Source organism: Mercenaria mercenaria, unplaced genomic scaffold (genome assembly GCF_021730395.1).
Source record: "Mercenaria mercenaria strain notata unplaced genomic scaffold, MADL_Memer_1 contig_3720, whole genome shotgun sequence".
Lineage (NCBI taxonomy): Eukaryota > Metazoa > Mollusca > Bivalvia > Venerida > Veneridae > Mercenaria > Mercenaria mercenaria.
This window is the reverse complement of record NW_026461887.1, coordinates 47,748-71,921: the sequence shown is the minus strand read 5'-3', so window position 1 is coordinate 71,921 and position 24,174 is coordinate 47,748. Positions and strand designations below refer to the sequence as shown.

Sequence of the window (24,174 nt, the reverse complement as noted above, 5' to 3'; positions counted from 1 at the left end):
TCATGTGCACCAACTGTCATATTGTACGAAATTACTTGTCTGCTATTATTCAACATCAGTTGTATTCTGTTATAAGGTTTGTTTCGTAAATTTATAATCTACACGCTTGGCGGCAAAACATACGAGAAGTCCATGCATGTAATTGCGACGCCCTTGAACCAGTTTGCTGGCTGAAATAGTCCGAACAACATCAATAGAATAATTGCTGTATAATAGTTACCTCGAAGTATGAATTTAGGCTGTTAAATTGGTTGGATGGTTTTCTTGAGAAGGAATGGTTGCTGGGACACAAAAGGAAGATAAGTGTTATATAATTGTGTTGCTGTCATGCATAACAAAGCTTGTTTAAGAACAATATTTAGCTTTTCATAAACATTCATTCAAAATCTTCAGCTCTGCGTACATGTATGTTTGTTAATAGTTGGACAATTATCATGTAACAAAAGCTTAATTTACTGTAATTTGAGATAATCAAAAAGTACTGGCAATGATAATCAATGACGATAATCAAAATACCGATATCAAAATGTTCTGTTTCGTCAGTATGTTACAAGTGGTGACATGTTTTGTAGATGATCCTGACGATAAGCACTGATATGTATACAGCATGTTATGTAATGTTAGTATGATGGTGATGGTGATGGTGATGATGATGATGATAATGATAATTGTGATATTACGACGATATGACAATAATTTTGTTGTTGATGATGATGTTTATGCTATTATGATAATAGGGTGATATGTAGTTTGTGTCTACACGATCATAATAATAATATGATGATGGTATGATGGTGATTTTATGACAATATGGCGTTGCACTAGAAAACATGACATCTAGTTTCAGCTAAAAATATAAAGGTGAGTATTATGGTAAAATAGAATAGTAATACAGATGGAACCTCATTATAAATGGTAAAAATGTATCTTGTTTACGTCTTGAATTAGTAAAGGTGAGTTATTCCTTTTGTTTACTCTGGTGGACGGATAGCTCAGTGGTTTGCACACCGGCCTTCCAATCCTGAGGTCGGGGGTTCGATCCCCCGCAGCTACTCGGGAATTTTCAGAAACGCTTTTCAGTGTTTCCCACCCAACTAGAGGTGTACTGGTCAGGAACCCAGGCAATCCTTGCGTGTATCAGTGCTATACACTGGGCACGTTAAAGAACCAGGCTGTCTATTCGCAACGAGCTAGGCTAAGTTAGCCGGACAAGCCTGTATCTGATTTCTGATCTCTCTGTCACGGGGGCTTTGTCTCACTCTGTCCCTCTGGTCAGATCGCTCTGTGTCTGTACTAGTAGAGGATGAATTATGCGCCCTGTGTGGCTGCATTTGAACTATGTAAAGCGCCTTTGAACGTGAAATTGATCATGAAAAGGGCGCTATATAAATCTGGTATAATAATAATAATACTCTTAAGTTGATGTAATTAACATGTAATTGTGACAAACAAAACTTGGGGAAAAACAGCAATATGTGTACAGATTGGACGAATTTTATTGCATAAAATATTTAGTGGCCCTCAATACACATGTGTATATGTACATGTGACCGTATGTGCATTTCGGTATGGCATATAGCAATATATGAATTGAAGTAAACAGTGAGCCATTCGCCCCACTTTCTCATTAGCTGTTTCGCCAGTTTCTTCTATGTCAGCCTATAAAATGGGCTTCTGCCTCTTTGAGTTGCCTGTAAGTTGCTATGCCATTTATGTAGTGATAATTCTTGTGCTAATATTCATTTCTTTAAATTTAAACATGCTATATTGCTATATGCCATAATATTAATAAAATAAAGTCGCGGTCATTCCCATCTACCTGTGTGCTTGTTGTTTATGAATGCTAGCAAGAATAGTTAAGAAAATCTGTACTGACGTCGGGAAACGGCAGATATAGCGAACCTCATAGGGTATCTGTACGTTCTACCTTGATCCAAACCGATCTTCAGTTGGCCCATGCATCAAGAATTAGACAGCCACCTGTTTTTGGCAACATCATGGGTTCATTCCTTTTGGGTTGCTTTACACAGGTCTGGCTGTATATTTTATGATAGAGAGGTTGCGATGCTGCGCTTGGGCGTATTACGCATAAGTGTAGGTTCAAAGAACATCTCATTTGACAAATATCAGACAAATAAAAACTATTCACATGTAAGTCATATGTAAGCTTACAAGTTATGTATCTGGTAAAGATTACCTGAAAGTCTTTGGCAAACGCTGAATATTACGTATACTTGTAAAAATATAATTCACATTTTGTATGCGTATGTACATGATATCGCTATCTCCTTGTTACTGGACGTACTGCCTGCTGTTCATAATAGGTTCTACGACCGCCAATAAAACATTTCATAATTTATGCTTTAACACATTTGAAAAAGGGAAAGTATCAAACAATGAAAGTTATTTCTCGCGCATGCACATAAGTATTTGAAAACTACTGACCTGGGTAGTTCTTTTCAAGTATATGCAGTATTTTTTGTCTTGTAATGGGTTCTTGTTGAATTGCATTTTGAAGAATTATCTGACTCTTGGACCTGCGACTCTGTGATCTGTTAAGCTGCGATGACACAGTGTGATAGATGCCCATGGCTTTACATTCATCAAGTACAAGCGATGGTGACATTTCATCCAGTAGTGCCTCGCAATTAACAATGGAACAGGTACACAACGGTTGGAGTTTTCCTGAAATGAATTAAAATAAAAAGAGAACATTTTGAAATACTTGCAGCAAAAGTGCCAATACCGTTAATTTTGGATATGAAAATATTTGCTTACTGCATGAAAATTTGCTTTTTATTATAATATATTGTCCTTTTAATACATCTTTTACTGGCTGTTTCGGTAATCATAATTATTATAAATACAATTCAGTGACACTTGATCCTTATTTCATTCCTTTTCAAGACACATGATCTGTGGTATAGTTACATAACTTCCAAAAATGAAAAAGTTTTAGGAGTGAATTGAAATAACATGAAATACTTTAAGTACCCGGAGAAAGTCGCGCCAAAATGTTGGACATACGTTCTTCCTTCAAAACCTTTTTGAAAAATCGTAAAGCCGGTTTTCCTTTGTTTAGTATCAAACAGAGCAGTTTTCGCATTCTATTTTCCCGGCTAATCGGTTCGCAATTCAGAACTGAATCAACTTCAGTTTTTCTGAATATTTTCTTGGCATTCTTGTGACTGAGAAATGGAACAGCGCTCAATTCTTCGATCAAGTAGTCCATATTTTGTTCCACTGCCCCTGTTGTTATCTCATCTACAAAAGGCGGATAATACATGAAACAAGTCTCGGAAGACAGAAAGTTATGTAAATGAAATAAAAAGCATGCATTAAGCATTGTTTTAAACGTTGTCAATTTCAATGTGTCTCTTTCAAGTGATATATTACTTTACATCAAAGGATGCAAGGCAAGCTCAGTCATAGTTCAATGCTATAGTGCAACTGAAAAATATGTTTGTCAAGAATATTTAACGGCTGTAGATCTAAATTTACTGAAAAACTTAAGGTGTCAACTCTATTTCTTTGAATGACTGAGTGGTTAAGGTTGCTGACTTCAAACCATTTGCTCCTCATCGGTGTGAGTTCCAGCCTCACTCGGGGTTTTGAATTCTTTTCATCCACTATCAAAGCTGAAACTAGCCATATGACCTAACTTGATAATTGTGTCTGTGCCACGTTAAATCCATCAAAATAAAAACAAAAGTAAATCATCAAAAAAAAAAAATGAAATAAAAAATACGAATGTTATGTGCTTTGTACACAAACAAAACAGTAATTCAGCCACATGAATAAATAGGCATTAATAGCAAAAAAGATATGCTACCTGTTGAGCATGCGGACAGTGTCGATTCTTAATCCATTTAATTAAAACAAACATTTGTTTGTTTTGTTCTTGTATGTTTATTTTGTGTGTGATGTGCGAGTGTTCCAAATGTATTTGGAAAGATTATCAAACGTTTTTTTAAAAGAGGTTACGACCCAACTGTTTTGAGACATACCGCATGTTTAGTGTTCAACCCGTTTACAGTTGGACACTACGCTTCCCTCTTCCATTGCGCCTGACGGAAGAGGGGGAGGACTCTATGATAAGCAGTTTTTAAATCCTACCAGGACTGAACTGTTTTGATATTTGTCTTCTGGCCTGTTTCGTCGGGCCCTTAAGGGTGTTTCTCTTGTTGCTCTGTCTTCTGAAAAGGCATTGAGTACATACGTTTTTGGTTCTTAAGGTTTGTTTTTTATATATTTATACACGAGCATTTTTGTGTTTTACATGCCATGCCTTTTTGTTTCCATTACGTGTGTAAGAGATTCACCTGGAGGGGATTACTTTTATTTACACTGTCCCATGTCTTTGGAACATGGGGTGGGGGGAGGAGGGGGGGCGGGTATGAGTGAGGTTAGGTGCACCATAAACCGGTTTAAGCTCCCCAGTGGTGTTTTTGCCACTGACCGTTCCAAGGCGGTGCCCCACTGTGTTCCTTTGTTTGTGCGTTTTGTCCTTATGTGTTGGCTTTGTGTGCGTGTGTGTTGTTCGTTTTGTCCTTATGTGTTGGCTTTGAGTGTGTGTGTGTGTGTATGTGTGTGTGTGTGTGGTGCACGCGTCTGCGTGCTGGGGGTTTTCGTTTTGAGGAGGCTACGTTTTTGGTGCGTGGCATTCCCTGTTTGATATTTTTCTTTGGTTTTTTTTGTGTGTGCCTTTGGGGAGGCTGCGTTTTTTTGAACGTATCTTTCCCTGTTAGAAATTCTTCCTTGTTTTAATACTAATTTATGCACGATGGGCGATTATACGTCGGGCGTGAAATTATTTGTATGACGTATTACCACCCGAGTGCATAATAGTGTTTAAATACGGTATTTGTTATAAATTATTTCGATGCCAATATGCCTTAAATCTGCAAATGTAGATCAAAAATAAAAGCACTCTCTCTTGGTCGCTTTAAAGTGTTTTAACAGAGACAGGCGTATTTGAATTACAATTTATATAACGGTTAAGATGACTTAGAAGTTTTTACAAGTTAAAGAACGGTGCAATTTATTATTTACCAAAATTCTTTGGTAGTTCCTGAAACCTTGATTTCACAGAGACGTGGAATCTCAAACCATGGTATGATCCAAACGTAGCCACAGCGGGATGAAGAAATATCAATGCAAGCAATCTGGATATATCATCTTCGGTCCGACTACGTGATTGAAATAAAGGGCCACAATTCAATAAATGTATAACTATTGAACCGACTTGTACACCAACTATCTTGAAGCCTATTGATTTTAAGTTCTCCTCATTGATGCGTTCTATTGCTTCGTTTATTTGTCTCACCCTGTCGTGTTCATCCGTTGTCGTTGAAGGACTAATAATTGCAAGTGTGAACTTCATGTTGAAATGCCCTACCAAAGAAAAGTATAAAAAGCGTTCAAAACACTGTGCTGATTTATTTTGGAATCAAAGAGCTTTCTATCCGTATCAACGTTTACTGCTGTTTATAAATGCACACAATACTACACGACTTTAAAACATAGACATTCTTTCCTGTAGTTGATTTAATAAAAAGATGATATATTCACCTGAAGGCCAGCCATATCTATACTGGAAGTTGTTCTTGTATTGCAAAAACGTTGCTATAGCTTTAGCATTCACCTCTGCAAATGACAAAGTACGTTATATTAATATGAAATATCATTTCTTTAGATTCTCTTTTGATAAAATTAAACTCTCTGTAGTAGTTAGCCAAGTAAATAAGTCGATATGCTAAGTTAATTACGGTATTCATGATTTCTTAAGAAACATAAGTAACGATAAACATTTTAACGGCAATATAAGAGTGTCATGTGTCTTGTTAAAAGCTTTAAAATACTTCAATTACCAACGATTTTTACGTTTTAGTATGTATTTGTATGTACTAAGTAGATGTAATTTATATGTCTCGTTCAATAATCTTATATGGAGGGCAATACGTTGTGGCATTGCTGGTTTATGTTCATGGTAATATACTTAGATCATACTTAGATCATAAATAAGATAAATACTTGATGAATAAATACCTTCCTGGTTTTCCTGGACCACAACTTTATCCAGTGTTTCTACCATAAGAAAATTGTTTGCTTCTCTAAAAAGCTGCATTAGAACTGGATAGCTTTTAGGAATATGATTTAAAATATGACCAACCATCTCCTCAGCTTGTAACTTTCTGTATCTTTGGCTAATTATTGACTCATAGTCGTCAATAGTAAACACAAGATACACAACGAAGAAATCTGCAACTTTGTCTGGTTCCAATTCGTCACAAAGCACTTTCAAATTCATTACAATACTGGCAGTCATTTGCGTTTCTGTTTTTCCAAAATCCGGAAGATCTTAAATATATATATCATGTAGATTATATATGATGATTATGATACAGTTTACTAATTCTTCTCTTTGAAATTATCTATTATTACTATTACTGAAAAATATAACTATTTACGGCGTATCGACTTTCACCATTTCAGTATTCGATAACTTTATTGAAATACCGGTATTAGAATAATTTTCTGTCTGACTCATCTACGACTTAATGAATTATACTGAGGAAAATAATATTCCTGGTCTATTGAAAGTAGTATAAAAGGCATTTAATTAACTGTCGTGGACCTTTGTTCATAAAACTTTATCAATTTTCAACTTTGGATGTGATATCAAAAGATGGTTTAATATATTTCATAAAGACGGAGTACCCGCAGTTTGTCAAAATGGGTTTTTATCTATTTTTTTCGCGGTTCAGCGTGGCTGTTGTCAGGGTGATCCTCAAAGTTGTCACATCTTTATTTTGCGTGCTGAAATATTGTCTCTTAGAATCGGGTCTAACGATAAAATTAAAGGTATAAAAATAAATGACTTAGAACATAAACTATTACAATTTGCTGACGACACAATTATGATTTTGGATGGGTGGGCCTCTTCCTTAAATGAAACGCTAGAAAATTTATCCACATTCACTAATCTTTCGGGCCTTAAAATAAATCTTAATAAGACAAAAGTTGTCTGGATAGGAAAGGAAAAACACATTTCAAAGAGTATAAAAACCAAATGGAAACTAAATTGCAATCAGAAAAGTTTCGAGATACTTGGTATCAAATTTCATGTTGATCTGAATAAAATGGCTGATCTTAATAACAAAGAAAAACTTGCAAAAGCGGCGTCTATTTCAAAAAGGTGGAAAAGACGGATCATTACACCAATAGATAGAATTGTTATTCAAACTTTCATCCTTTTGCTTTTTAATCATCTTTCTGTTGCATTGCCAGACCCACCTAATACCTATATTAAAAGTATAAATGACATAATCTATGACTTTGTCTTGCAAGGTCAAACCAAAATTTAAAAAAAAAACACTTTATCAATAAAAAAATTACAGAAGGTGGACTTTGCATGGTTGATTTACATTCTTTTATTCCAGCTTTAAAATCACTTGGATAAGACGTATATTAAAACATAATGGAAAATGGTTAGATATTAATTGTTAAATTGTGGTAATCATTATGCTCAAAATATTGTAAAGACTATTTCCAATATGTTTTGGAAAGACACTCTGAACGCATATGTAAAACGTTGCAATTGCCAATACTTTGACAAGGGAAACATATTAAATTATCCTATTTTATAATGCAGATATTTTAGCTGATGTTAAGAGTGTCTTTTGGAAATCTTGGTTTGATTCTGGGGTCCACTGTATAGCAGACTAATTAAATTCAGATGGAATTTTTTACAACTTTGAGGAGTTTAAGCATAAATATAGTTAAAACGCATTTTTTTTTTTTTTTTTTTGCATTTTAAAGGAGTTACACTTGCTGCAAAAATGTATATTATATCAAAGTCAAATATATATGAACCTTCATGTAAATTGAAATGGGAGTAAAATCTTGAGATTAAAATAAAAAAGGAAGAATGAGAAATCATATTTTCTCTCCCTTTTAAAATAATCAAAGGCACGTCTTTACAATGATTTTAATACAGAAAAGTTCATATCTTAGGAACTAATGACCTTTTATACAAAAAAGTTATAAAGATGATACAAATTGTACTTTTTGTAAAAGTTGTAGAGAAACTATAGAACATCTTTTTTGGGACTGTCCAGTGGTTTCTAATTCTTGATAAATCTTTTTACAAACCAGTATGTTCAATTGTCACACAAAAATTATTCTTGGGATTACAGAATCAAATGAAAAAGAGCTAAACGTTCTTTTTCTTATTATAAAAAATATATATTACTGTAAAATGAAAGATAAGAAATTGACAGTCATGACTGCTAAGGAATTTATTAACCATCAGATTTACTTTTACAGACAAACAGCACTGACCTTTGATAATAGTTACAACTTTAAAAAGAATAGGGAAAAGCTGAAAAATATATTGAAAAATTAATATGAATAATTCGTATTATAGTGAATGTGGTAGGAGAATATAGATTATTAGACGACTCCTATGTAACAAACTTTTATCCTTTTTTTTTCGAAATATGAAACAAACAGCACAGAAAATAGAGAACCTTATTGTATAAGAATTATAGATTTATCTGGCATAAAATCAACTTGTATGAGTGAGAGCTTAAGCGAATGTTTGGTATTTTTGTTTTGTTTTATTTTAGATTACTTACACTCGATATGATATATACTAGGTACGATTAATACTCAATTAATTTGCAATACAGATGAAAAGAATACACCTACTTTCTATACGGCACAAACTAATTTTCTTTTTTCTTGACATTTTATATATGTTGTCAAACATAACATAATTAATATTTGGTATAAAATTTTATTAAAGAAATATACCGACTTTGAAACATTCTTGAGTATTAATCGCACTAGATGTATACCACGCATAAACATGTATATGTTTTTGTAAAATATTTTATTCATGTATCAAAAAAGTAAATAAAAGGGGTAACCCTTTTGGGGCCTCAAAAAAATCCATGTTTGAAATGACCCTGTAATGTATCTTTAGGTGTAACGCCCTGGCCACAGGGCGTAAGCTGATTGCATAATACAACAGATCAATGATCTGTTACGCGACCATTGTGAAAACGCCTTTATTGACATGAAAACAAAATCCTAAAAGTAATTTTATCTTTATAGACTTAGTTCATTTTGTCCTTGTTGTCTGTATGTTTTGTTTTGTCTTAGCATTCTTGATTATAAATATGGTTTATCATTTACACATTCATTCATATGCTGCTATCTGATTGCAGTTTAAGGTGACTAAGTTCTTGTATCTTTACTTGACCTCGAACAGAGACATTGACCTTTAAACTACAAGCACAGAACATATGCGCGAGAACGTTTGTATGTAGCAAAAAGAAAATTTATCAATGCATATTAAAGTTTTGGAGCGTAAACAATTTTTGATTGAACTTTGACCTACAAGCATGAGCCACGTTCATGCATAATCTACATATTGCCATCTTTTCAAATTCCAAGTTTTATGAATCTCCCTTGAATACTTCTTGAATACTTGCAGGGGCCAGATAAGCGGAGGGACAGACAAACAGACATTTCATACAACGTCTTAATAAAAACAGTATAAAAGATAAATTGGTTCCCAGCACCAAAATCTTCAGTCGTTGCCGAGTTATGTTTTCGTTGTGATGAAAGTGGAAATAACACTCTTGTTGACTGTTTTCTAGAATATATCACAGATTTTAGTTTGATTAAAACCTATGCACCTCTATCTACTTCAGTTCTGCAAAATTTGCCATAAATCTCATCGAGTGTTTGTAACATTTTCCATTAAATTATCATTTGTAACATGTAAATGTGTCGTTGCTCGAATAATTTATCGTATTCGGTTAGACGTTGTATCAAAAAATATATACGAGATAAACATTTCTTGCAAATCTGACTGGCGTTCGGTGTTTTTCCCATACCGGCATAATCCCCCCACCCCCCAACCCCATACCAGATGGCTCTCGGTCTGTTAATGACAACTAGCGATTCAAGCCTTGTATATGTAACATATGAACGGAATCAGGTACTTTGATAGTTTCTATCCGTTCCTTATAGTTTATTTCTCGATTCAAAATACGCTATTTTACGGTAAGGACATACCGTTACGCTACAAACGATAAACTTAAGAGGAACTTTGTTTTGTGCGTCACTGAAACGTCATGATGTCATTTCTAATTACGGAAGTTTATGTCCCACGCTTTTTTACACACTCTACTACGACAAAAATATTCTTTTCTTTTTGCTTGATTCATTTTACTTTTTGTAAAATACGGTTTGCAAAAGAACTATCAGAATAAAAAGCTTATACGTTTACGATATGCAAGAAAAAATATCAATCATGTGTTTATGAATCGGATAGAAATATCAGTCCCTTAGCAATCTGCGCATGGACGGTATCTCGACTTGCCTCGTTATCGTTCAATGCGGAGGTGCCCTCGGGACGGATATTTCTATCCGATTCATTAAAACCTGCCAAATATTATTAAACAAAATGCTTGTATAACAACGACTTTACCTGCAGAATTGTAATATTCAAATGAAAGCTATGTATCTACAAGTTTTTGTTCGTAAAAAGTATGATTTGCCGGCTGCTTTAAATTCCTTTTTATTCGAAATAAGTGTTTAGATATTACATCACCAATATATTAATAGGAAATATATCTAACCATACCCGATCTTGATGTTTAAAGTTTTCAAATGTATGTCATATCGAGGGTACATAAAATAACACTATTACATAATCTTTAATAAACAGTAACAATTATCGTTGATATTTGGTATAATGACTTCACTTAGACGAGACTTACGTTGAAACAGCCATCTATTTGTGAAATTACCAAGTTTGATGTCTCCAAGACGTTTTAGAGCAGCGCCGTGAAAAGTTATCATCAGTGAAAATTGAAAAAAGGCGTATTATCTACAAGTTCGCAAAGACCCTATAGTAGTATATGTATAACCGATTTCTTTTATCTGTTTTCATGCAATATACACAATCTTCAATTATTACTACTGTGCTCTTATTGTTTTGGATTCTATTTAATTTTCTGTCTTTCCTTTGAACGGTTATTGAAATATAGCAATGTTTTTATCCTGATTCTTTGCTTTTTCTTCAGTGACTTTATTGCGCAAGAACGTCAATAGTACTTTTTGTCTGTAAGTGATCAAAAATATTCTGCAGTACCATCAGATTTTAACAGATTTACATTAATTTAAATTAACAAATGATATCTTTGTAACCAAATACATTTTGTGTAACGTATTTATTACAAACCTTTTGGGTATTTGTTTTTCAGCTGAAGAGTGTCGGCAATGTGTTTCTGTTTTGATTCGTTTAGATAAGCAAGAAAACGAGAGAAAGCCTCTGGTTGGAATCTCAGTATTTTTCGTAAGAATACATCCACACTTTGCCTTCTGGTTTTGCTATTAAATATCTCGTCGCTGTCATCTGGATCCAGATCGCCGTCTTCAACAAATTTGTCCACCAAGCTTCTTAAATCGGCAAGTTCATTTTTTAGATAACGAAAATGTTTTTTGATCGTGATGCTGTCTCCCGTCTTCAAACCTGTAAGTGACGGCCTCAAACTGCCTGTTTAAATATGAAATTATGAAGGAATTATGTTAATAAGCAATAATTCATCGCTATGAAAATTGTTACTGCCAAACATTCTAACCTTGCATGTATCTAAAATGCATATAGAATTGGAAATTATTAGTTTGGTAAGTGACATGCCTTGCAGCAAGAATTTGAATTTACACTGTCCTATAATTTTGGAAAATGGCTTGGATTATCAGTAATGAATTTTTTCACCGACCATGCAAATGAAAAGCTGTTTTACTTTGTCTGTTTATTTCACCCTCATTGTTATACTATCTATCACGTCGCATACGTTGTATAAATCGAACATTTACGTCTAGTTTTTAGTCGCCGCGAATCTTTTCGTCAGGGCAGCTGAGGTTCAAACACCAGGGATAACAATTCTAAACCCGCGCAAGAAGGGATCTAGTCTGGTCGTATAACATTAGGCGGAGAGATGATTTAAAACTAGTTGCTCTCATGGTTATCCACCAAGATATTATGATTAAGGATACTTCTTTTTAAATGTCATTATGGCAGTTTTGTTGAAACAATTGAGAGAAAATAAGTAAAAATCTAGTTTAGTACGAGCAGTAATGCCAATATTTTAAGAAATAGTGCTAAATACACACTTTTAGCACTTAACCCATGACTCCTGGCATCTGATCCTGTTATAAAATAAAACAGAAAGCAAATAATAAAATACACTAACCACACAATGCATTGTATATTATAAGAAAAAAGTAAGAAATGCCCGTTTGTGTGACTCCAGTACGCAGGGTCAGGATTCCATTCATTCATCTCTGTGAGCGTTTTAATTGATATACCGGTTAGTCTATAAATCACAGTCTTAGCATAATGTAAACAATCTAATACATTGACGGAACATTTTTGTTTCCATTTTCCAGTGCGAGCTAATAGACCTTTTCGGCATAATTGGAAATGTACACGACTACGTACATGTATACGTATTTCGATCAATTTCTAGAGGTTTTCTCAAAACACTGAACACATTTTGAGTATCAACGAGTTTAACGAAAAATTCAGCCAGATAAATACAAAGTCAAAACAGGAACGTACATAATTAAGTCTTGCACAAACCAAGCGTGCAATAAGCAAGATCGGATCTTCCTCGGTTGGTCAAACTCAGATGTGCCATGCCTATGAGACTTGGTATTAATCTTAACTAATGGTACGCTATTCGTTGTTTTATAAAGAAAGCATTTAATGTTGATAATTTGTATCAAGTTATATTTGATTTTAATGACAAATGTAAAATGAACTGAAATCGACAGTTACTTGCGGTAAAGGACGCCGGACAACAGATGCCGTGTGCCTCACGTGTCTCCGACACCAGGGGAGTTAAAACACTGCTGGAGAAGGTTCTGTTCAGATTCAATAATAAGTAGACGGCCATACGAAAATAAGAGAAGCTTGAGCTGGCCGATTTTGCTCAGACTTGTTTCCCCTTTATTTGTGTATATAGAAAACCTGGCGCGAAACATCCATTTATATACATTTAACAATAAAATTGCGAACATCAGGTTTGTGCAATTTGCCAACCATAATTTTAGTTCTTCTCTAAACTTTATCATATACAAATAAACAGAATTAAAATGTATAAACGGATAAAAGACATATGTTAAACAACAGGAATACACAATAAGAAGTTACTACGGTGTAACCGGTTAGCACAAAGGTAAATTTTGACATTTAGTCTAAAGGGGCAACTTAATAACTGCACGAGGGCGATTATATATGTGAATATCCATGCTGGAATAAAAGGCAAATCATAACAATACTGTCTTTCATATCTAATATGTAGGCTATGGAACAAGACGAAATACTTGTAGTTATTACAGAAGATAGAAACCAAAAGAACAGTTCGACAGAGGCTTCTCCAAACAAAACCCAGAGAACAGACACAGACAGAGTACAGCGCCCTACAAAAGAAAGTGAAGAACAACTGCAGGCAAGACAAATGGATTGAAGTGAACAAATGTTTTGTTTAATATTCTAGGATATTCTTTAATACTTATTTCCAGATTATAACATTTTTATTGCAAACTGACCTTGTCTAGGAGGCAGTAGTGCATCTTTAAAAATACTGTAGTATTCATTGAGAGAAAAGCGAATAAAATGTCTTATGACATATTAGAATATTTTCCTGAAATGTATTTTCTTCACAACTGAGACAAGAATTATAATATGATGTTAAGATAAATGTTGCATGCAAATGGAATGCATAATCATTTAATTATTTTTCTGACATTTTCTAGTGGTCATCGCTTTAATATTGTTAAGAATAGTTTGATGGTCCCAAGTTTCTTATGAAATATGATTATGATTCCAAATTTATGTTTTACATTTCACACTAGGCGACAGACCTATGGAGCGAAAATTATAGGAGACAAATATATTCAATCATTGTGGAATTATTCTATTTATTTAGATTTTTTAATATTCTGACTGGCGATATGCGAGGCCATTTCTTAGTGTGGTCAAATTCAGCTGTGCCATGTCTATGAGAATTGGTATTAATATTAACCAATGATAAGTTTTTCGTTGCTGCCTTGAGACGACCCCCACTGTTGTCCAAAGTTCATAATACTAGTACGTGGTCGCTGACATGTACATTTACGTCGAAAAGGTCTAATACATCCTTATGGATAAAACCTGTACCTGTGGTAGAACATTCGATAGATACTGCTGCTTCCATACCTCATGTTTTTATTTCGATGTAAATGAGATGTGAAACCAAAATTTGTAGTCCTTTTTGGCGCCATATAACCTATACTCTGTTGCTGTGCCGTAAAACCCAAATAAATAAATAGATACTGCTGCACATTTGCCATGTTAGTTAGCGGATTGCCTGCTTCAACGCACGGTATTAAGAAATGAACAAAAATGAAATACAATGTGAGTTTTCTTTATTAGATATGATTATTGGTTCTTATCCTATCTATTTCGCTATATTTTTTATTTTACTTCTAATTTGCCCGAACTAATGATATCACTTTGTCTTTCAGGGACAAGGATACTATGACAGATTCATATTACGTCTTACACAACACTTACACAACATTTTCAAGCAAACTTGAACATAATCATACGTGTGACGCTTTAGTCCGAATGTTTCATTCAAAACATTATACAAAACTGGTAAGGCAACAAATCCAGCTGTGACGAAGACGAAGCATGACGAATAGAAAACTGCAAGACGAAACTGTACATTTCGTTTAAGAAGAATAAAACATCAGATATTGCTGTTGGCATTACAGATATCGACTATTTCAAATCTTAAAAACAATACATCAACAAGAAAAAGGTTGGATCTATCTTAAATTAACTATGCAAAAAGATTCAGACAAGAAAAGAATGCTACTTAAGAAAATTTGTATTGAACTGGGATGACAAAATTAATGTTTATATTTTGTAACGTTTAGACTGTAAACGCTTATTGTTAGAAAATGGTTATTTTAAGAACATTCATGACTTATTTAGCTCTCTATTTTTAGTAGTTTGTTTACACTGTAAACGCATATTTTAAGAACATTCATGGCTTATCATCTTAAGATTATGTAGAATCAACTGGAACAAATGAATTTATTTATTCAGACATTAAAGCTAATGCTGAAAGTTGAGACGATCAGGTGGGGTACAATAAAGGTTTCCCAAGTAGAAAGTAATTATCTAAGGCTGGTAATAAATGATTATCTCTTATTTCAGAGATCTCTTGATAAATTATCTCTTAAAGTATTTCTCCTGCTGTTTTTATTCTCTTTAAAATATGACAAGAAGATTGTTTTCAAACAAGCCATATCCCTAGCATACTTCGTTTATTCCTTATCAAACTGTTCTTTCATTATTATTTTAGAATACTTTTAGTACGCTTAGTTTCGAAATTATAAAGAGTTCACGACTTTTTTGGACAAACCTCGTATTGTTTTAATATTTTTTAATCTGCAGAGAGTCCTATATAGCATGATATAGCATTTAGAATATTTTTTCATCATATCAAACAAACAACTTTGAAGACGTAACCACAATCTATTATTTTGAATCGACTCGGTAAATAAACTTGTAGAAGATGGAAAATCAACTGATATGTGTTTAGTCATACTCTCGATGTCAGAATAAATTTCTAATGGTTCTATTAATTGTTTACGATAATTTTTGAAATATACGTGACTGTCTGCTTTTGGAGCATTTTACAGGTTGGGCACCATTTATAGTTAGACATTCTGGAATGTGTTGAGAAAACTAGAATGTATCTGTAGGACACAGGGTGTGCCCCCCCCCCCCCCCCCCCCCCCCCCACACACCCACTGGCTCATTTGTCACAAATAAGGGGCAATAATTCAAATGTTTGCAGTACTAATTGGATATAGCCTCAACAAACATTTTATGAAAAGGATTCATTTTTCTAGGCCATATACTTTTTGAGTATGAGCATCACAAACAAAAATCCACTATTTTGGCTATTTCAAGGGCTATAACTCTGTAATTAGCACTAAGATTCTCAAGAAGAATGCCAAGTGTGCAAGGTCACACGAGCAAAGTTTCATGAATTTACATCAAATATTTTTTGTGCTGGGCACATAATTAGGTAAAAATGTACATTTTTTACAATTTCAGGGGCCATAACATTAGAAACAGGAGGTAGAGCCAGCCAAAAAAATATGAGGTGCACAAGTTTATATCATGATTAAGACCTATGCAATGTTTCATGAATCCATATCAAATACTTTTTAAACTAGGCCTGTCACAAGGTGAAAATGTGCATTTTTGACTATTTCAGGGGCCATAACTCTGAAAATAGGGGGCAGACTTAGACGAAAAATAGAAAGTGCGCAAGTTCATATCATGATAAAGACTCAAGCAAGGCTTTATCAATTTATATGACATACTTTTTGAGCTAGGCGCGTCCCAAAGTGAAAATGTGCATTTTTGACTATTTCAGGGGCCATAACTCTAAAGATAGGGGGGCGGAGCAAGACGAAAGATAGAAGGTGCGCAAGTTCACATCATGATTAAGACTCGAGCAAGGTTTCATGAATCCATATCAAATACTTTTTGAGCTAGACGTGTCACAAGGTGAAAATGTGCATTTTGGACTATTTCCAGGACCATAACTATGAAAATAGGGGGCGGACCCAATGAAAAATAGGGGGTGCGCAAGTTCACATCATGACTCATGCAAGGTTTCGTGAATCTATATCAAATACTTTTTGAGCTAGGCGTGTCACAAGGTGAAAATGTGCATTTTTGACTATTTCAAGGGCCATAACTCTAAAAATAGGGAGCGGACCAAATCAAGGTGGGGGGGGGGGGCGGGAAGCGGACCCAAATGAAAATAGGAGGTGCGCAAGTTCACATCATGATTAAGACTCACGCAAGGTTTCATGAATCTATATCAAATACTTTTTGAGATAGACATGTCACAAGGTGAAAATGTGCATTTTTGACTATTTCAGGGGCCATAACACTAAAAATATGGAGCGGACCAAATGAAAAATAAGAGGTGCGCACGTTCACATCATGATTAAGACTCATGCAAGGTTTCATGAATCTATATCAAATACTTTTTGAGCTAGGCATGTCACAAGGTAAAAATGTGCATTTTTGACTATTTCAGGGGCCATAAGTCTAAAAATAGGGGGCAGAGTCAGACGAAAAATAGGAGGTGCGCAAGTTCATATCATGATAAAGACTCATGCAAGGTTTCATCAATTTATATCAAATACTTTTTGAGCTAGGCGCGTCACGAACTTCGGACGGACGGACATGACCAAATCTATATGCCCCCCCACCACTCATGGGGGCCACAAAAAAAACAACATTAAATGCATGATTTGCGGAAATGCTTTTAATTTTGATATTCCACATTTTGTACGATATGTTACTAGCAGAACATATTTATTAATCATGGATTTATTCGAAAGTCTTTGGATGCCTTATAAGTGCTTCTATATGTGTTTCTTTTCTCACTCTGTAAAATTGTTTTGAAACTTATAAATTTTTATCTCCGTGACAATTTATTTCCTATTTGTGCTTTCATGTTCTAGTAATAACAAACGCAACTCCATTCAAATATTTCTTCATTTGAAAGATAAGGATGTTGTAAAATCTTCTAAAAATGAATCACAAGTTCTTGAATTCATTGCTGGATATTTTTTTTGGATTTAATAATATTTCTATGTTTTATATCTTTACATACATGTCTTTTCATTGTCTGAATTTGTTATTTCAGCTAAAATTCAAGTCATTTTTTGTTGTTTTCATAGAAACAATACGTCTTGGACCAATATTAAGATTAGAAAAATATTTAATAAAACCGGCACATTAAGCATAATTAAATTATAAATTACTCTCAGGGATTTCAACTTTTAGCATATCACTGTATCCGTTCAGCATAAATTCCTTCATATGCTATTCAAAAGGCTTTGAATATATTTTTCTTCATTTCTAAAAGTACTGTAAAAATCAGCTTTACTGACATCTTGTTTTATATGTTCAATATGAGCTATGAATTTAGTTGTTTTGTTTTGTAATGATGTAATTTTAAAACATTTTTCTTCTCTTCAGTTTTCAGTTTGTTAAAGAAATAGTAATAACTGGTGGAACAGCTCCGATAAATGTAGCAAATACAAGGCTAGTGCTAAAGCAGCAAAGCAACACATAATACCAGCTGTGATTCTAATGCAGTATTTATTCTTCTGCAATACTTGTACCCTTCTTCTGCAGGTAACTGCAAGTATAGTTAAGTGGGTACTTAATTGATCTGTCGTTTCTACTCCACTGATGCTTATAATTTCTGAACTCATTTATATCATATCTTTTGAAATTAATCATAACTGTTCAGGATTGCTTAAAGAAAAACAGCTTTTAAATTTGTCCCCGTCGTTGGGGAAAATGTCAAAAGTGTGTCTATGGCGCCTTTTTTATAATACTAATGCATTATTTGTGTGTGTGTTTGCAGTTAGCAAACGTCTGTTACAAGACACCGTATACAAGAATGTCTTTTCTCTTGATTTTATATCAATCTTCAAATTATTTTCGACATGAACTAGGAAATTGTACTCTGAAATAGGTCTAATATTGCCCATATCATTTATAATATGTATGGAATAATATTTAGTGCCGCTGAACTATCAATTGATAGCTAAATTTATGTCTTATATTTATGTGTACGAAATATTTTTCAACAAGTACTTTTAAGCTCTGGCAAACTTCTGATACTTTATTGATAAGGTAACTTTTACATTCATTTTCATTTTAGAAATTTTATTCATGAATTTATTAATAAGTAAAAATCCAAATACCTTTGAAAATGACAAAAAGCTTTAAAATCCAATGTAATAACTAAAATAGTCCAAATCCTGTCCAGGTCCAATTTAAATCCAGTCAGAATGAATTCCACAATCTTTCACACAGTTCAAAAGTAATATCCAAAATTTATAATTCCTTTCTTCAAAGATAACTTTTTAAATCAAGAAATTTTAAATAGAAATCCTTCAAATAATCCTTCCAAATGTTAAATATCCAAACTGGTAATAATTTGTTTTTAAGAAATACAGGAAAGTTTCATCAATATCTACAGTTTAGCTTCTTGGGTTCTTAGGTTCTTAGGTTTTCGATCTAAAACATCTGACTATATATTGTATCATGGAAGGTTCCAGAATTTTCAGGTAACAATAAGAATTTAAAGAAATTTCTGGACAGTCTTTTCTAAAAATAACTGACATACACTGTTTATCAATAATTGATACATTACTGATAGAATTTTCTAGATTAAAGAAGAATGTTATAGTAAATACAGAATAATGTCTTAAAACAAGGTCAGTAAACAATGTTTTGCCTTAGGGAAAAATGAGAAAAAATATCTATACATAACAGCATGCAGTTTTATTGATTTTATTTTGGATGCAAGACATGGTTAGTTTTTACTTTTATACATTTTATTCAATCAAGTTCCGATAATACTCCAGACTGAAAACTGGGAAGGGCGGTGAGTTTCATGTCAATAATATTTATGCTTTTTCGAGTTTCTTTTAACTTACTTGTTATAAAATACCACCTTTCGGATCATATTATATTCTTATCATTTATTACAAAACAAAAGATAAAGACAGTAAACAAAAGATAAAGACAGTATGCAGTAGGTATTTAAAAAGTTTTAGATGGCAAAAGAATAAAACAAAAGCTCACCAAAATCACCAAATCCAGAGTCCTCACCTAAGTAAAAGAAACTGGTGATTACTAATAATATAATGTAAAACCTTGGTTATCCCAATTTAAACCTTTGCATACATATTAAACAAAATTCTGATATTTGAAAAATTGATATAATGTCATCTCATGTACATGTATATATTTTATAAAATGTAATTAAATGCCGAAAATTGGAGTTCTATTCACGTAGGTGAAAGCGAACGATGCGAGTTATCATTTTGTATGCGTAATTGCAGTCGAAAACAAATAGGGCTAACATATTACCTTCGCTTCTTTTGGAGCATGATATATCTTCTTTATCTGAAATGTAAGAATATATGTGTTATAAATGAATGCGTGAGTCCGTGTCTACCTTAGTAATTCAGTCTTTTTGCCCTCTTTAGCAATTTAAATCTTGAAAAGGCACTTTCGAATAACATTGATGTATAAAGAACAGGGAAATTGACCCTGCCTTTTGACACGCACTTTTTAAGACTTTATCAAAGGAATATTTGTGTGAAATCATTTTAAAATTAGGCAAATGCGTTTTAAACCAGGAGATTGATTATATACCACTGTATATACAAGAAAACTGGTGGTCATGTTTTATGAAGAATCACAATTATAAGGATTATCAAAAAATAAACAGTCGGGTGAAATTGTTATGAAATCAGGTCAGCAGTTTCCGATGAGAAGCTTATCAAGAGATTAATTTTCCATGCCCATAGCGGCCATACTTATTGAAGACTCGGGGTGTTTTGAAAATTTCGGGATTTAGTCACTGAACGAATACTAAGAATGCTACATTCTTGCATGTCAAACAGAACATTTCTACGTATTAAGTTCATTGAGAAAATTGGTTTAAGCGGCGATTTAGTTTTGAAGATCTTTCTATTTTAGCAATGTCAGCCATTTTATTGACAAATAAATGACATGTAATCTCGGTAGAGGGTCATTAATAAAGATTATTAAGTAATTACTTTTTAAGTCAAACTGGCACTTATTTAAAAGGACGATGTCCTCTGGATGATATCATTTTCATTTCTGACAAGTTTCCGCTATACAAATTAAGGGAAAATTACTACACCTCTGCACGGTAGATCTTGTTAACATAATTTATTGAAACCGTCATATACAGATCTAAAAGACTTTGAAATACGATACCTTTCTTCCTGATATAATTTGTTGAATTAAGACAAAAGATATTATTCATGTAAACCAAAGTTCACGTGATATGAATGAAAATTAAACTTGCAAAGCGACCCTTTAAAACGATAGCACTACCAGTGGAAAGACCCTTAAACTTTATGAAATATACAAATATACTTTTTTTCGTGTCTGATAGTGCCTAATACATTCATTTGATATCAAAATCACTCGCTCATTCACGCATTTCATTCATTCATTCATTTGATTATTTATTCGTTCATTTTCATCATTTATTTAACTTCATTATTTATATAAAATTATTTTTGTTTATTAGAATTCTACTGGTTAAAAACCCGTTTAGGGAAGTATAAGATTGTGCTTTTCCGTCCGTCCGTCCGTCCGTAATTTCGTTTAGGGTCCATAAGTTGGTCATCAGCAAGTGATTTAGATATTACTTGGCACAATTGTTTCTAATGATGGGACGTGTGTCATGCGCAAACTGGACACTTAGCTGAAAGATTAAGGTCCCAATATGGGTCAAAATTTAACAGGATTTTTTCCAGTCTGGTCTATAATTCATGAAGGGATTTTAATATCACTTGGAACAAACGTTCCTCATAAAATTACAATGTGTCACGCATAACTTTTAGATCTCTACCCAAAGGTCAAGGTCACACTTGGCAGTCAAATGTTAACATTGCATTAACAGAGTCCGTTTAGTGTTCGCTTCATAACTCTGTCACTCATTCAAGAATTTAAATATTACCTTGCAAAATGTTCCCATGATATTATGACGTGTAATGCGAAAACCCTAGACCCCTAGCTCAAAGTTCATATAATCTCGGTAGAGGGTCATTAATAAAGATTATTAAGTAATTACTTTTTAAGTCAAACTGGCACTTATTTAAAAGGACGATGTCCTCTGGATGATATCATTTTCATTTCTGACAAGTTTCCGCTATAAAAATTAAGGGAAAATTACTACACCTCTGCACGGTAGATCTTGTTTTATAACAAATCATGTTTTAAACAGTTTTGGTAGAGAGATATCGAAAGATTATGTACGTGAAATTATTCAAACATGGGACCAAACATTGTGGAAACAAACGGATACCTTACCAAGAAACAATTAGGCCTAGTTTCATAAACTTCCACTGATAGGACTTGTCATCACTTGATAAAAAACGGTTAACGGATTTAGGACCCCGGGCCACCGGACCCCGGACAGAGAGTGATCATACCGCAAATGTTCTTTTATTTTTATTCTTTTTTTTTTAAATTAAGTTATCCAAAAATATCTGCCATTTGAAAAAGAAAAATTGTTAAGAAATCTAATTATAAAATAACGTACCTTAATTTTGAACGGCATTGAATATAGATTATTACACAAGTGAAAATAAATGTATTTCTAACCTTTGCTGACATCTTTGCCTCTACTTAAATAATTTCCCATCTCTTCTTCTGAAAATGCACCGCCATTCAGTGCGTATATAAGTTCACTTTTGCATTGAACTGTTAACAAAATTTATTGAAACCGTCATATACAGATCTAAAAGACTTTGAAATACGATACCTTTCTTCCTGATATAATTTGTTGAATTAAGACAAAAGACATTATTCATGTAAACCAAAGTTCACGTGATATGAATGAAAATTAAACTTGCAAAACGACTCTTTAAAATGATAGCACTACCAGTGGAAAGACCCTTAAACTTTATGAAATATACAAATATACTTTTTTTCGTGTCTGATAGTGCCTAATACATTCATTTGATATCAAAATCACTCGCTCATTCACGCATTTCATTCATTCATTCATTTGATTATTTATTCGTTCATTTTCATCATTTATTTAACTTCATTATTTATATAAAATTATTTTTGTTTATTAGAATTCTACTGGTTAAAAACCCGTTTAGGGAAGTATAAGATTGTGCTTTTCCGTCCGTCCGTCCGTCCGTAATTTCGTTTAGGGTCCATAAGTTGGTCATCAGCAAGTGATTTAGATATTACTTGGCACAATTGTTTCTAATGATGGGACGCGTGTCATGCGCAAACTGTACACCTAGCTGAAAGATTAAGGTCCCAATATGGGTCAAAATTTAACAGGATTTTTTTCCAGTCTGGTCTATAATTCATGAAGGGATTTTAATATCACTTGAAACAAACGTTCCTCATAAAATTACATAAAATCACGCATAACTTTTAGATCCCTACCGCAAAGGTCAAGGTCACACTTGGCAGTCAAATGTTAACATTGCATTAACAGAGTCCGTTTAGTGTTCGCTCCATAACTCTGTCACTCATTCAAGAATTTAAATATTACCTTGCAAAAATGTTCCCATGATATTAGGACGTGTAATGCGAAAACCCTAGACCCCTAGCTCAAAGTTCAAGGTCACAGCTGGAAGTCAAAGGTAACAGGACTTTTGTCCTGTCCGGTCCATAACTTTGCCATCCATTTAGGGACTTATAAATAACATAGCAAAATTTTATCCAAAGGACAATGTTGCCATGCTCAACTTTCAGACCCCTAGCTCAAAGGGCAATGTCGCACTTGGCAGTCGGTATCTGTTAATCTGGAGAACCAGATTCTATTTCATGTTTCGGTCCAGAACTTATCTATCAAGGAACTATAATGTTACCTGGCATAAATGTTCCCCATGATTACACATGTCATACGCAACACCCAGAACCATTTTTGCTCGCTAAATGATCACAGTCACCCTCACTGGCGCCAGACCAGAAAGAAAATGCCTCTGTACACGTTATACCCTACCCCTAGGTATCATATAAGAACCATAGTCATGAACGGGAAAATATACTAGCCCATTTCAATTGCGCATTTCTCAGTTAAAACGTGCACTTCGATAAATTTGTACTATGGATATTGAACAAGTGATAATTTATCTTCCATTGTGTACCGGTCACACTTCTTCAGTATTTCTTATCTTTGAGAAACTATGCGTAGTTTATATTTTCATCAACGTTACAGAAAAAAGCTTTGATGAACTTACCTGTTGAAGTTCCGGTCTAGATTGGTTGATGTGAAAATGTAGGTCGGCCTTCGTTTAACTACTTTTACTACTAACTATTTTGCTAATATGTGTATATGCAGTACAAATGTATATGTGTATGCATTGTGAATAAAACAAACAAAACAGATTTATACAAATGTATTACTTGAAATTCAAAATCATTTCTAAGATGAATTTCATTACATGTAATCATTTTGAGTTTTATTGTAT

At 33.6% G+C, this 24,174-nt stretch overlaps 1 protein-coding gene across 1 annotated transcript; it reads right to left on the bottom strand.

The window, feature by feature from the left end:
- Window positions 1-226: 226 nt before the first annotated feature.
- LOC128553340 (uncharacterized) lies at window positions 227-22,426 on the bottom strand. Its single transcript, XM_053534478.1, has 10 exons — window positions 22,340-22,426; window positions 20,063-20,098; window positions 19,775-19,801; window positions 11,261-11,575; window positions 6,049-6,360; window positions 5,572-5,646; window positions 5,053-5,394; window positions 2,995-3,264; window positions 2,446-2,685; window positions 227-1,391 (listed from the first exon to the last, which is right to left on the bottom strand). Exons 1-10 carry the CDS (start codon window positions 22,377-22,379, stop codon window positions 1,309-1,311), a joined length of 1,740 nt encoding a protein of 579 aa, XP_053390453.1. The 5' UTR covers window positions 22,380-22,426; the 3' UTR covers window positions 227-1,308.
- Window positions 22,427-24,174: the final 1,748 nt, after the last annotated feature.

Coding starts and splice junctions, on each gene's coding strand:
- LOC128553340 (XM_053534478.1), bottom strand. CDS start 22,379: ATGGGAAATTATTTAAGTAGAGGCAAAGATGTCAGCAAAG. Junction 5,647..6,048: donor GGTCCAGGAAAACCAGGAAG/GTATTTATTCAT, acceptor TGTCATTTGCAG/AGGTGAATGCTAAAGCTATA. Junction 3,265..5,052: donor GGAACTACCAAAGAATTTTG/GTAAATAATAAA, acceptor CGCCTTTTGTAG/ATGAGATAACAACAGGGGCA.